General features: G+C 45.8%; 2 protein-coding genes across 20 annotated transcripts in view; one reads left to right on the top strand and one right to left on the bottom strand.

Annotated features, from left to right (window-relative positions):
• The window catches only part of LOC128853236 (uncharacterized), a 53,809-nt gene that overhangs the window by 21,326 nt on the left and 17,614 nt on the right, over positions 1-14,869 (top strand). For 5 of the 14 annotated variants that reach the window (XR_008451586.1, XR_008451585.1, XR_008451584.1 and 2 more), the window contains exons 2-3: positions 5,156-5,246; positions 5,863-5,945. Coding sequence is in view for 9 of the 14 variants with exons in the window: in XM_054076128.1 (XP_053932103.1) it covers positions 5,156-5,246; positions 5,863-5,945 (174 nt within the window). In the remaining 5 variants the exon portion in view is untranslated. Of the gene's footprint in view, positions 1-4,178; positions 4,471-5,155; positions 5,247-5,862; positions 5,946-13,152; positions 13,495-14,869 lie in introns of those variants that run through there. The other 9 variants (XM_054076123.1, XM_054076129.1, XM_054076122.1 and 6 more) reach the window with 5 other exon arrangements.
• The window catches only part of CFAP20DC (CFAP20 domain containing), an 84,059-nt gene continuing 77,806 nt past the window's right edge, over positions 8,617-14,869 (bottom strand). For all 6 annotated transcript variants that reach the window (XM_054076116.1, XM_054076115.1, XM_054076118.1 and 3 more), the window contains one exon: positions 8,617-14,347. In XM_054076116.1, the coding sequence (XP_053932091.1) occupies positions 14,235-14,347 (113 nt within the window). In that variant the 3' untranslated portion in view covers positions 8,617-14,234. The remainder of the gene's footprint in view (positions 14,348-14,869) is intronic.

The following is a 14,869-nucleotide window of genomic DNA, read 5'->3' as shown; positions in this document are numbered from 1 at the left end:
CCCATCCAGTTCCACCCTCCTGCCCTGGGCAGGGACACCTCCCACTGGCTCAGGCTGCCCAAGGCCCATCCAACCTGGCCCTGAACACCTCCAGGGATGGGGCAGCCACAGCTTCCTGGGAAACCTGGGCCAGGGCCTCACCACTCTCACAGGAAAACACTTCCCGCTAATGAATCATCTAAACCTCCCCTTATTCAGCCAAAAACAGTTTTCCCTCGTCCTATCCCTGCACTCCCTGATCAAGAGAGCTTTTCTGGAGCCCTTTTCTGTACTGGAAGCTGCTCTAAGGTCTCCCCGGAGCCTTCTCTTCTCCAGGATGAACAACCCCAGCTCTCTCAGCCTGTCCTTGTACGGGATGTGCTCCAGACCTTGTATCATCTCCATGGCCTCCTCTGGACTCACTTCAAAAGCTCCATGTCCTTCCTGTGCTGAGGACTCTAGAGCTGAATGCAGGACTCCAGGTGGGGTCTCACAAGAGCAAAGAACCTCAGTCTGCTGGTTACACTCCTTTTGATGCAGCAGATACATAATTTATATTTATCAATATAAATTATTGATATTTGCACAGGAAATTTCTAACTCTATAAGTATCATATGATTAAATTTGTTTCCTACACACAGGCAGTGATTTCATTACAGAGTGTAGTGGAGCATCAAGTCAGCTCTGCAACACTGACTTGGTCAATTAATGAGAAGGGGGAGGGAAGATCATGTTGTTTACAGATGCCAGAGCCTTAGGGACTGTTGCTTTTGCTTTTCCCCTAGGAAATACCACAGGATGGTGGGTGCCCAGCGCAAGCTACGTGCTGTGCTCACAGATGTGCTGGGGTGTTAGGCTGTGTGTCTTGTGGCTGAGGGAGAGGAGGAGGTGCGGACAGGCTCGCTGGTTCCCTGACACAGGCCATGGGCTCCTGATTTGTTGCAGATGCTTTGGTCTGATCCACACAGCAATTCTGGCATTTTTATCTGTTTTGACATGACTTGCCCACGCTGGGCTGTGGCAGTGCAAAGGGATGAAGGTCCATTGAACTTCTAATCCAAAGCACTTCCCATTGCCGGCATCAGGCAGGCAGTAATTTATTCCAGGCTGCAGCTGTGGCCACTGAGCAGCAGCAGCCCAAGTTTTTTTATTGCACCCATTCCTAGGACACTGAAGAAGGATTATGCATGCTTCCACCTTGCCAGCTTTTTATTAGATTGCAGCCAGGGGTTAAACTGATCCTTGTCAGCACAAATATAAAGCTCAGGGTGATGGGAGCAGCATAAATTGAGGACAAGAGGTGGCTGCTTTTACTGCTGCTTTCAAGAATGATCTGCTGTTTTACTGTATTGTTTGCTTTTTAATTGAAACATTTCCCTCTGGCCAGGGGATAGCTCTCCTTTCTTGCCAATGAGGTGCAATAAATAAATGGGCTAAGGCACAGACTCTGAGGGGAGGTGAAGTGCAGAGGGCAGATCAGTGGCTGCACCCAAGCCCTGTGAATCTCCCCGCTTTGCCACAGTGGCACTGTTTTTGATACAGCTTCCCCAAGCTGGGGGTACGAGGGCTGTCCTGCAGTGGCAAGGGACCTGCAATAGCAGAAATCACACAGGCACTTCATCTGTTCATCTGTGAGGGCAAATTCTCTCAGGATTCTTTTGTGAAACCTCATCTGGAAGATTGTGTCCAGTTCTGGAATCCTCAACATAAGGACACGGAGCTGTTTTGCCTAAGCAGCCCATGCTGCTTTGAACACCTTCCCTTGCTGCAAGCGTTAGATGGGGGATATTTCCAGCTACAACACTACTAAAAAGCCAACGTATGCACACATCTTGCAGCAAACCAGAGAAGCCTTCTAGCTGCAGCGTCCGGGTACCGGTATAGCTCTCTGGGACCATAGCGAAGTGCCACCTTGCTCAGAGGAGTAAAGAAGCACGGGTAAGCAGGGAAACCCACTGGCCAGAGTTGGTAGTAGCTTGGAGCACTAGAACAGCCCTTTTGCCTTCAGGAGCTGTTGCACAGGCTTTGAATTTGCAGCTGGAGCCAAAGTGCATTGACTCCGATCTCCCTGAACCTGCTTTATGCTCACGCGCGGCCCGAAAGCCTGTGGCTGCCAGTCCAGGTCACACGCAGCCCCCAGGCCGCTGCATGCCGCAGGGATCTGGCACGCGGCCACCCCGGCTTGTGACTGCGAGGCAGGGAGGGGGAAGACAAAGTACTCGTTCAGCTGTCCTGTTATTTTTAGTTGTGTACAGTAGTGGCAGATTAATTAGATACCTTCCACCCCCACTTTCCCAACCTCTTTGTGCTCGCAGCAGAGGTGATCCTTCCCTTGCCCTGCTAGTGGACCTCCCCAGTCCAGTGAACCATTATAATGCAGACAAAATAGCTCTTTATAAAGTGCAGTAGAAATTAAAACTCCCTGTCGAGAACAAAGCCAGTGGGGCGTTTTGCACCTAACGTTTTTACTGTATTCTGTACCATTTGTAAAGCAGTTCACTTTTATCGAGAGAGCCTATCTTTTCTCCCAAGCTGTAATTCCTACCCTTCTTGAAGAAGATTTCTGCTCACAAAGAAATAAAAGATAGAAATATGATGCTCTTTGACATTTGAATGCGCTACTGGGAATCTGGATTAAAAGGAACAAACTCGGAAAGTATCATTTATACAGCAACTTGAAAAAGTCACCGTCTGCTAAGAGTTACCACCCAGTGTAACTGTGGCTTTATCGCTAGACAGAGAATGAGAAATAACTCGGGGAAGTCTTGTGCCCCTGCTGGGTTTTTCTTGATGCCATACACACACTGAGCCGTGGTGGCCGCAGTGCTGCGGGGTGCCTATTGCAACTCTTCCTTACTCCGACTACAGAATATAAATCTGAATACAGGTGCCATTAAGAGGAATGATTTGGGGTTTGTCAAGTTACAACAGGATGTCAGCTTTTTGAAAAGTCTAAAGGACAAAGGAAATGACCAGATGAGAAACTTGGTTTGGGTTTATCTTTAAAAATCTGATTTTTTTCTTGCTTGCTGCTCACCCCCTTGCTGGCCCCCAAGCCCCAACGATATTCCCTGGCCTCTCAGAGTTCTTTCTAGTTTTATCTTCCTATTTCATCATAATTGATCATAATATTACCAAATTTGTTGCTCTGTGCAACATGACTAGTACTCGCCTTGCAGTTTTTTGCCTTAGTTTGGTCTTCCACTGCTCATAGTCCCTAGAAAGGTTGTGAACTTTTTCATACAAAAATTTCCCATCAAATTTTATGTCTTCCACCAAGCCCACTCTGTGTTCAGGTTCAGCCTTATTTTAATCTTCTCTGCTGCTCCTGCCCAATGTCATGCTCTTTGTCTCAGCAGTTGGGAAGGTCTCCCTCCTACCCCTCTGTGCACGAGACTCCACTATGGGAATCCAATTGCAGGTACCATTTCAAGTCTTCGGTTTCATGGAGTGAACTGAGCTACACTCACGAGGACTATCAGCTGAAAAAACATGGAAACACATGTGCAAGTTATTTGGGCATTGTCTGACTTGAATTTTATACAAGAGCACCAGAGGCTGGGAAGCTGCAGTGGCTTTTCCTCAGCATATTTCTCACCACTGTGCAACATGTATCGTAGAGCCTCCTTGGGTCACAAGCGAGGCTGGGCCTGAGATGCAAATAATAAACATGACAAGAGAAGCAAACTGATGCCCAGTGGTTTGAAATGAATAAAAGGGAAAAACTTTGTCCTTGGAAGATTCCTTTGTGTCTGTCCCATCGCTGCTGCTGAAGGGTGTGATCACATTTTGAGCTGATGCACCAGCACCATGACAGGCAATCGTAGTCCTCTCCCCTTGTGGGACTTCTAAGCCTCTCATCCCCATCCCTCAGGAGGCCTCTGTGTCCTGGTCTCCTTTCCCAGGTCTTGTCCTGTTGCACAGGCTGACTCAGGGACAGCACAAAGTCTTTGGTGCCGTGTTGCTTTGTGTCTGGTGTGGGAAAGCATCTTTTGTCATTACCCTCATTTATCCGTTCCTCTGTGTGTTTGTAGCATTGTGCTGGGCTTTGGAAATGAGAGTGCCTGCAGTCCTTGATGACTTGCTTTAAGGGTTTTAATTGCATTTAATCTCAATGGTCTAATTAAAATTTAGAGGCTTTATTTGAGGGCAATTAATAGATAAATTAGTTAAATTAATTGTGGTTTGTTGTGTACAGATATGCCCTTGGTTTGGCAGGATGGCAGCCAACACATTCTCTGATGACAAGTACTTCCAGCCTGACCTGTGGGTCTGGAGTGCTGAACATCGAGCACATGGGGCTCAATGGCCGATGTGGCAAGATGTGGACCTGCAGGTGTCCTCTGCTGGCTTTCTACCATCATCATCAGCCGTATAACCTCATTTATTGCAAAATGAAATAACTCTTAAAAAGCTGAATGGGAATCTGGTGTGAAACATAACCAACTTGCACAGGGGCAATTGCCAAGTGCTCAAATGGTCTGTTCAAGGTAAGTTTGACAATTTTAAGCTGCTTTTAAGTACAGGATAAACCTCAGGAAGATTCAGAAAGCAGGGTGACACTGCCTTGAAGGACACCAAATAACATCTCTATTTTTCCCTGTAAATAAACTGCCTTGGGAGCCCACATTACCATTTCACTGCTGACCTGCTTTGGATTTATCACCACAAAAAATCGACATGCACTGAATTGTCTATAATCCTTCCTCAGACGGAGGGCATAGAATGAGCTGGGATTTTTTTTCTTTGTTGAGATGAAATGTAATTACTTTATGGAGTTTGCATGGTGTGTTAAATTCTGTCCGTATTAAAGCGTGACACGAGTTACAGAACTGTGCCGGTTGCTGGAGATTTATGGAATAAAAGGTATACTTTCACACTTCACTGCATTTTATTTTGAAGGGGGATGTTGGCGTGCTTTTCAGATGCTTTAGATCTATTTATTTAGCATTTACTCTTGGTTAAGACAAGGGATTTAATGAGCAAGAGGCCGGAGTTGGAAAGTTCCTGACTTTCCAAAAGAGGTGCTCAAGAGAGTGTGAAGGCCCACGCTGGAGCCCTGGCCCCAGCATCCCTTACAGTGAAAATGAACCAACAGTTCAAGAGTTAAGTCTCAGAGGGTGAGAAGCCTTTCTTCTGTCTGCAATATTTCAGTAGTTTCTGTTTTCCCAACAGGTTTTGCTGTACACAGGAGGATGTTTATCAGCGATGCAGTTCAGCAGCACTTTGGCCCTGGAGGGAATGGCTGATGCTACTAAAGGAAATGGTAAAATCTGCAGATTCCTCCAGAGGTTTTCAGACCAAACTGGCCAAACATGAGGGGCTCCTGTATAACATCTTAAAGAAATTCCCTTACAATTGAGGCAGTGCGAGACGCTGTTCTCCTACCAATAAATGGCACTTCTGGAGTATTCAAAAGCTCATCGCTGGGCTCGCCTTACAGCTGGTCTCCCATGTTTGACCTTGGAAAACTGGTGCCAAAGCTAATGGCTCTCCTTAATGCGTGCGTGCACACACGCACACACGTTGCATAGATGTGTCAAGTGCAAACTGCTTGCACTCTGTCCACGTGTCTTTGAAAACTGTGTAGCTTTAATTTCCATTAACTTCTATGTAGGCACCATGACCAGTTCATTTGGGGAATGATTTCATCTGGCACTGCTGGCTCAATGCCTTTGTATGGCTCCACAAGAAGGAAAATGGGCTTTTACACACACCCACCCCCATACCCACACCCACCCCTTTTTCTTCATACGTCCATCATTTACTGAATATCCGTCCAGGAGCTGCCTCGGGAAGCAGCGTAGCTCCTGGGGCAAACTGTCCCTGCCAGGCGGGATCAAGGCGTTCAGGTGCCTCACCACAGCTCTGTCATCCTGCAGAGAGCAAAGTGCTGGTCTGGACTAAAGACTCTCATGTTTCTTCAGCTGATGGAATCCGAGGCCCTTACGCTGTACGCATTTTGGTGAGCTGCCCTTCTTATCACCTCAACACTTCTTTCTGAAACATAACTTTTAAGACATTGCCAGACTGTGGGTTAATAACTGCTGTCCCCGTAGCTGCATGGGTGCATCAACATACAGTGCACCGGGTTCACAGAATCCCAGAATGGTCGGGTTGGAAGGGACCTCTGGAACTCATCCAGCCCACGCCCCCTGTTAGAGCAGGGTGAGCTCCAGCCCGTTGCACAGGAATGCACCCAGGCAGGTTTCAGTATCTCCAGAGAAGATATCCGCACCCTCCCTGGGCAGCCTGTTCCAGTACTCTATCATCCTGACATGAAACAAGTTTTCCCTTGTGCTCAGGTGGATCTGTGTTCCAGTTTGTACTCACTGCCCCTTGTCCTGTTGCTGAGCACCACTGAAGAGAGTCCAGCCCCATCCTCCTCCCCCCTGCCCTTTAAATACTGATGAGCATTGATGAGATCCCCTCTCAGTCTTTTCTTCTCCAGGCCAAACAGACTCAGCTCTCTCAGCCTTTCCTCATGAGAGAGATGCTCCATTCCCCTCATCATTTCTGTAGTGGACTCTCTCCAGTAGTTCCTTGATTTTCTGGAGCTGGGGAGCCCAGAACTGGACACAGGACTCCAGATGGGGCCTCACTAGGGCAGAGCAGAGGGAGAACCTCTCTCGACCTGCTTGCTACACTCTTCTCCATGCACCCCAGGATACAATTGACCCTGGCTGGTTTTCCCATGGAAGCAGTGACAGTCTGCAACACCCAAACTGCTCTTCCAAGAGGGACTGTGAGAATTTCCATGGAGATGCAGTAGCAGGCGGCACGCTGCCCATAGGAGGGAGTTGGCATTGGATGCTTATCCAGAGCCACTGTGGTCAATAAACCGTGAATTAAGCAGGATTTACATGATAGTCCATGAGAGCTGCTTGAGAGCTGTTAGAATAGGCTCAGTAATTCAGTTACAAAAATATGCCAATGCATGTGCTTTGACAAAAGACTGTAACTGCTTTAAAATACGGCTGTGGTCTACTGCACAAGGAGAAACAGTAACTTAACTATTCCTGGGCTTTGAATGTGCTGGACGTCATCATGTGTTACAGTGACTTATACAAGACATAAAACACAATTGTCAAAAAAACATGGAAGAAAAATTCATAGGCAAAAGCAGAGCCATTCGTTCTGAACAGTAACGTTAGTGCAGTGGAAGAGAAACATCAGTGCTGCATATGGAGAGGGATTGTTTGGCAAACTAAACTCTTCATTGGAAAAAAACCCCACAGAATAATAATTATCCATTAGCTTTGAAATAACCTCCAAATTAATAGCTGTTTTCCTAGCATCATGATGTGGCACATTTTTCCAAAGAAAACAAATCACTAAGCGCCTTTGTGCATCTCGTGCTTTTTTTTATGTTCATGATTGGGTCAATAAAACCTTGTTGTGGACAGATAGGAAAAGAGATGCTTTAGAAGAATAACAGGTTTTAATTCAAGGCTTCCTGCTGGTACTACATACCCACTGCAATGGAAAGAGAGCCCTGAGACTGAATTAGTGCCTGAAGATTTTGTGCATAATCCTTCACTGTTTAGGGGCCTTGCCTGTTTGTATTTATGTGCTTTATAAGGTGTCGTATAGTTGTACACTTTAATTTCATGGCACTGAGTTTGCAGCTGAGAGGCTGCAGAGCTGGAGGGATCAGAGGACTGGCAAGGGAAAGCACCGTACAGGAATGAGCACCTGTGTCCTTACTTTTCTGCTCTGGATGCACCGGAGCTGTTTGTGCAGGAGCCTGCAGGTGCCCACAGCCAAGGATTAGAGGGCTGTGGGTGCCCGGGGTGCGCACAGCTGAGGCCTGGGCCAGCACAGCCCGAGAGGTGGGGTGGTGTGTCCCAGCCAGCGAGGCTGGGGCAGCAGCTAACCGGGGCCCACAGCCCCGCCAGGGCTAAGGGCAGCTTCCCTGCCATGAGCAACGGCAACATCGCCACGGCTCAGCAGCACCAGGACTGCACTGGGGTTCTGTGCTACAACTCTGGCTATATGTTTGGCTATGAATGTCTCTTTCCCATTTAAGCTATGTGTCATTGACTTCTAACAGTGGCAAAGCGTTCCCATGATTACGATCAACGTGATCAGCACATAAAGCAATATCAATCCCCATGTCTCACTTGGGGGGAGGTATAAACACCTCCTGTCTGTGCATGGGTGGCCTGCAGGAGGCTCTGGAGGAGAATCACAGAATCACAGAATCACAGAATCACAGAATCACAAGGTTGGAAAGGACCCATTGGATCATCGAGTCCAACCGTTCCTAACACTCCCTAAACCATGTCCCTAAGTACTTCATCCACCCGTTCCTTAAACACCTCCAGGGAAGGCGACTCAACCACCTCCCTGCGCAGCTGTTCCAGTACCCAATGACTCTTACTGTGAAGAATTTTTTTCTGATATCCAACCTGAACCTCCCCTGACGGAGCTTCAGGCCATTCCCTCTAGTCCTGTCCCCTGTCACTTGGGAGAAGAGCCCAGCTCCCTCCTCTCCACAACCTCCTTTCAGGTAGTTGTAGAGAGTAATAAGGTCTCCCCTCAGCCTCCTCTTCTCCAGGCTAAACAACCCCAGCTCTCTCAGCCGCTCCTCATGGTACCTGAAAAAGTAGCACTGAGTGGGTGAGTGATTCCAAATCTCCTTTTCTTGCTGCTATGCCATGATCTGCACACCTCTGAACACAAGGCACTTGCTTCAGCACCGAGGGTGATTTTTATTGCAGTCAGTCTGATCCTGTTGGGTCCCAGAAGACCTGGGGATGTATTTGGGTAAAGATGCTCGGGCCACAAATGATGCCTGGGTGGTGCCCAGGCTGTTGGCTGCACCAGGATTAGGGATGTATGAGTGTGCATGGAGAGTCTCCGGTTCCTGGAAAGGAAAAAAGAGGAAATACAAAATCTGGGTCATCTTCTGGTACCATCATGAATGTAACGAGGCTCGCCCAGGTGTTAGTGCTACTTTGGAAGCAGCAGTTTCTGAAAGCTACTTGCCTTTTTTTCTTTCTTGGGAAAAGAGCAGCGCGTTTAATTTGGGCTTCACATGGATTCATGGGAAATGCCACACAGGTATCTGCCAGGCTCTCCAGCCAGAATCTACCTTACCAAGGTCAGAAAGCCAAAATGCAGTGCCACCCAGCCACGTGTTCAGCACAACGAACCTCCTGGCATCATGGGATCCCTCCCCAGAGATCCCTCTCAAGCCTTGGTTAGAAAACAGAAGTCTATTGCAAAGGAAACTTGCATGGGACACTTCCTAAGCTTTAGAAATTAATTAGAAAATTACTCAGCACAATAATAAAACATCCAGAGCTTTGATATTTTGCACATCAGGTGGTAAAGCAGTAGCTGTGAATAGATTGCTTGTATGAAGATTTTCGCCTTGAGTGCAGCAGCAGGAGATGGCCTAATAAATAGGCAGTCTTCTAAAATGACACTTGTAATTTCCGTGACCTAAGGTTTTTTGGTCTCCCACACAGATAAAATGCACAATCATCCAATAATAAACTTTTTAACAGACACCCCCCCAAGCAGTTTAACGTGAACATCATTTGAAGTACACTAGCAGTACCGGTGTAGCAACCGACGTAGCAGGAGCCTGGCTGGGTTTCTTTATGAGGTATTGCTCAGAGGCTGTACCTGGTCAGCACAGAGGATCTCTCACCAATGTAGCCCTGTCTTTTCTCCGGCAGCAGCCCGGGGAGGATATCTGTGAGGAACCGGATGAGCACACACTGTCAGTCCCCAGGAGCACTCAAGCCACACTGCAAAAGCAAATAGCTTTTCATTTAATGGCTTTTGATAGCATTTTTCCTTTGTTGTTTTGCAACCACGTACCTTTCAAACCTGTCTGCTCTTCAAAACTCTTGCTAAAACAACTTGATAACAAAGGAAAAAGCGTGAGATCTGGTGAAGAGACTGTGCCTACAGAGGCAGATCACCGATCACTCTGGCTTCAGCCTCGCTGAAGACACACCAGAGCATTGTGCCCGATGGCTGGGAGCTAACCCCAGCTGCTCAGGCATCTCCATCTCCTTTGCTCTTCCAGCAATGATGGCCCTTCTGGTCTGGAAGGCAGAAGTGCACCAGCACGGGGACTGGATGTAGCTGGGCCACATCTGGACAAAACAAGAAAAAACACCTTTATCACCATTTCTGTGTCCTTAGGACAAAAAAAAAGAGGTGGAACTGCTGAGTAGCTGTACTCCCCTGGGACACCTGGTGTCAGCACTGGCCTTGCGCTCACCTCTAATACCATCCCTCAGCTCTCCAGCACCCGGAGCCACTCTCATCTCCCATGCAGACTGAACGGCACTCACTTGCAGAGGGACTAAAAGCAACATAAGGTTGTTGATTCACCGATGATTTACCACAGGAACCTTCATAATAATTCTTACTGTGTAGTTGAATGTCCACAGATTATTTTTCCCCTTGAAAACTGCCAAGCTTGGGCATGGAACTTCTTTTACAGTGCTTTTAGAGAGGAGCAAAAATCCTGCTCAGGTCTTCGCATCGTGGGCTGCTGCATGTGACCCTGTGGGAGCTCACAGCTCTTTCTGGGGTTTCACCCAGGGCTTTTGCGTTTGCGCTGATTGTAACGCCTGCAGCAGAATCCCAAAACATCACAGTCAGAACTGCCTGTACAGCTGCTAGCAAGCAAGTTAAACACTGAATAAGAAAAAATGACATTATGTAGTCTCATGCCAAGCTTTCAGTTTATCAGGAAACCTAATTTCACATAGGTTTTTTCAAGGTGCCAAAAAAGGTGGCAGATAAGGATGCCAAGTTACTATAGTTACCATGAGACAAGTGGTGATTATCAGCAATACCACATAGAAAAGACGGATTGGATTGTCTTTTCATTTAATATCTAACCCATTGCTTGAAAAAAGAAGTCCTTTTCTAAAGTAAAGAAATAGCATGGAAAAATAACACGAATATGATACGCATTTTGCAAAACAATTTTCAAGGGTTTTTCAGCCTGGGCAACCTTGCCATTTGACCCAAAGTTTAGAGGCTGTGCCCCTAAATAGAATGCTTTATGGCTGAAGGGTAGGTGGTTTTCTTACCTAGTAACCACAGCAGCAGAGGCCAAAGGTCAATATTGAGGTCCTATTGTAAGCTCCTCAGGACAGAGGGTGTTCTTTCTTTGTTTGGCATAATGAGGCTCAGCACACGGTACAAGCGCCAGTACTGCAAGATCACAGATTGTAAAGTCCGTGCAGCTGCCTGGCAGGGTCCACAGCGGCGCTCGTGTGTGCCACGTTGTCGGCGAGCAACTCAGTGCTGCAGCAGTCTGCAGGCACCTGAAGGCTGAAACCTCGGAGAAAACCTTGGCAGATGGGCCTAAGGGAAAAAGAACGAGAGAAATGGGGAGAATCATTCCAGCCACACAGAAACACACTGTTGTGGGCAGTGTTCAGCAGAGCAGTGGTGAGGCCCTGGCCCAGGTTGCCCAGGGAAGCTGTGGCTGCCCCATCCCTGGAGGTGTTCCAGGCCAGGTTGGATGGGCCTTGGGCAGCCTGAGCCAGTGGGAGGTGTCCCTGCCCATGGCAGGGGGTGGAACTGGATGGGCTTTAAGGTCCCTTCCAACCCAAACTATTCTATGATTCTGTGACACACCTCGCTTGCGTAAGGAACGCAGAAGAGCCTTAGACCAACAGATGGATCTGTGATCTGCTGACTCCAGCAGCTCTACCAAGCAAACTTCTGTTCCTCTATGTTCACTGTACATCTAAGAAACATGAATGAAGCCCTACTGAAATTTACAGCATTTCAGGACTTCTATTCTCAGAAATCGTAACTGCTGCTGGGTGTGTAGAAATAAATCCCTGCAGACAGTTTCATTAATCTGAAACTTTATGCCCAGGCACAGGTCTTTTCACCTGCTGGAACGCAGGCTCCAGCGAGAACTATGTGGTTCTCACAGACTACAACATTGCATGTGACAGTTAGGAACAAATCTCTGTGTTCTTCACCACTTGTCACAAATGCTGGCTTTGACAAATAGCTTAAACAAAAAGCATGCTTTAGTTCTAGGTTCACAGGATGATGACGAAGAAAAAAACACTGCGAGCAGAACTTACAGTCCTTGTAGCCAAGTCTTTTGCGCCGCTCAGCTCACAGGTTTTTTTCATAGCATTACAGCAATCAGTCCCCATAGATGTTGAAAACATAGAGCTGCTAAATAGAAAACAAAGGGTAAGGATCATAACTGCTGATTTTGAAAAGCAGGACTTGGCTATAAAATGCTACTGCGCTAGTGACAGGAGAAGCGAGTGTATCTGGGCTTGCCTAGGACCTGTCTGGAACAAGACTCGCCTCAAACATAGTGTCACTACCCACCTGCCTCCTGATCTCGTTAAAGGTGGGCAGTCTCCGAGGACTCCTTGTTGTGCACCTCTTCGACAGCCGCTGCCACAGACAGAAGGAGCATGGTCCTCATCACTAAATGACGCTACGAAGGAAGTGGTTAGCTATGTACAAGCTAGTATCTGAGTTTTGAAGGTCAAAATTATGATTTCATTGACTTTTTTAAACTGATGATGGCATTAGCAAGAACAGGTACAAATCTTTCTGGGAGAAACAGGAGTAAGTAAATCATCTCAACGCAGTATCTGTCTTCCTGTGGGTTTCAGTGCTACTCGACTCAAATTGTGATGATACGTTTGTACCTGCCACGGAAGCCAAATACACAATCTGATCTAATGCCAAGTCACTATTAACAACTACATTTTCAATTGGTTGTAGGATATTCATTAACTGGGATCCATAATTACATATAATTTACAGACATATCATTTTAAATCACTTGCCAGTGAGCTTACTAAGCTCACTTTATGACACTCAACTACATTATTCTTAAAAATTCACCGAGTAATCAGCTTGCAAATAATTAAAGCGGAATAGCTCTGGATATAATCAAGTGTAAACTCAGAACAAGAATCTCCAGAATGCCAATCGATCACTTTTGTCATGTGATTTTGACATTCCCTTCAACTGTTTCCAGAAAATTGTTATGTTGATTGAACTGGTGGACTCTAAAGCTGTTCCATTAACACACTCCATCACAACATAACTCCTTGGACTTTCTGTTCCACAGGCAAGCCCTGCCTCATACCTTTTCTGCAATATCAGGCAGTTAATTTTTTAATGATTTATTTACCCTTTAGCAGGCGTCCTGTCGACTGGAGGGGCTGCGAGTGGCGAGCAGCACTGCGCGGTGTTGCAGAATCTCCCTCCCTCTGGGGCTGGAAATGTTGAGCACTGCTTGGAGCCAAGAAGCAGCCACAGCAATGCAGAAACATCAGGATCAGGTTAACTCATTTTTAGAGCAGACAAAGCTTGACACGTCTCCATGCACGGTATTTTATTCATCTCATACAACTATCTCATTTTCAAAGGCTGTGTACAGTCCGGTTTATATCTATAGACCTTCTCCATGGTCAAGAGGGATATTTTATGTACCACAGGAAAAAAAAAAAAAGCACAGTGATGCAGGCAAATTAAATCTTTAAGCTGGAACTTTAGGACCCACACAAAAAGACTGATTTTTGAGTGCTGAAGCAATCACTTACCGCTCTTCAGACCTGTGTAATGTAAAGTAAGCAGTAGCTCATACCGTCAGAGCTTGCCATACGTACCCTGTCATGGTCCAGATTTATAACCTGCCCACATGCACACTTCACAGTGCACCACACCGCACACACCGGGTCACCTTACGGCTTTGACATCATCCTGTTACTGTAATATGCAACAGCAGAGAATTTCTTGAAGATGAGGAAAAGACTGCTTTCTCCGATGACTAAAAGGAGAGTGCACTTATGAAATGGAGGCCTTCAAACCACACAGTGTATATCTTGACATCCAAAGAATAAGATAGCTCAGAACCAATTAAAAATACACAGTAAGCAAGTAATGAATTTTTTTTTTATTTGAATAACACCGTAATTTACAGCTAAACAACACAAACCTTGATTCAACTTCATTTGTTTTTATGTAGAACCTTTGAATATTGGAAAAATATTAGACCAACAAAAAAATGTCTTAGTCACAAGGAACTTTCACATTGTGCAATTTTCCACTGCATTCCAACTTATAAAAATAAGACACTATTTACAAAATACATTCGTTTGTAAAACAAAAGGTTAATTCAAGTTTTAAGTTACATGGTAAATTATACAGCTCAGTCACACACTATGAACAGTTAGAAAATAAACCTACTCTGAATAGAAAACGATATCCTCTCATGATATGACTATGCCAATTCATAGTACTTTCCAGAATTTGGATCAAAGTAACAGTTCAGACATGGATCGTACAAAAGAGTTAAAACTTCCTCATCTGCTTCAGCATTGAGGTCATCTTCACCTGGAAAAGCAGGAGAAGTAAGAATAAATCACTCTTATTCACTTAGACAGTATAACATGGAAATACCTTTCTGTCAGAGGAGACAGAATGTCTCTTTAACGTTTATAACCCTTTGACTTCTGACTTGTTACCTTCAAATAACAGCAATTCACATTTTTATTATATTTCTGAAGAACTGAATTTAGTTGAGCTGAAATGATGTCAGTTAGAGTTGGCTCAGGGACTGGACTTTACATGAAGTCCAGTGGAGCAGTGCACCAGAAGTACCCTCACTGACAGTGGAGCAAAGTATTCCTAAGTGATATTTTCTCAATGATCTTCTTCAACAATAATGTTTTAGTACAAACTAAGATAGTCAGTATGTACTTAAGGCTTGTAAGAAAAAAAAATGGACTGTCTGGTATCCAATCTGTTACCTAAATGTTCCGTATAGCTAAATCTTACAAAAGGGCTTTCAATATCAGAGAGGAAATAAGATTCTTTCAAACAATACAAATTTTAAATCTAGGTTGTCTAAAGTAA

The sequence above is a fragment of the Cuculus canorus genome, chromosome 11 (assembly GCF_017976375.1).
Source record: "Cuculus canorus isolate bCucCan1 chromosome 11, bCucCan1.pri, whole genome shotgun sequence".
NCBI lineage: Eukaryota > Metazoa > Chordata > Aves > Cuculiformes > Cuculidae > Cuculus > Cuculus canorus.
This window is presented reverse-complemented; position numbering and strand designations above follow the sequence as displayed.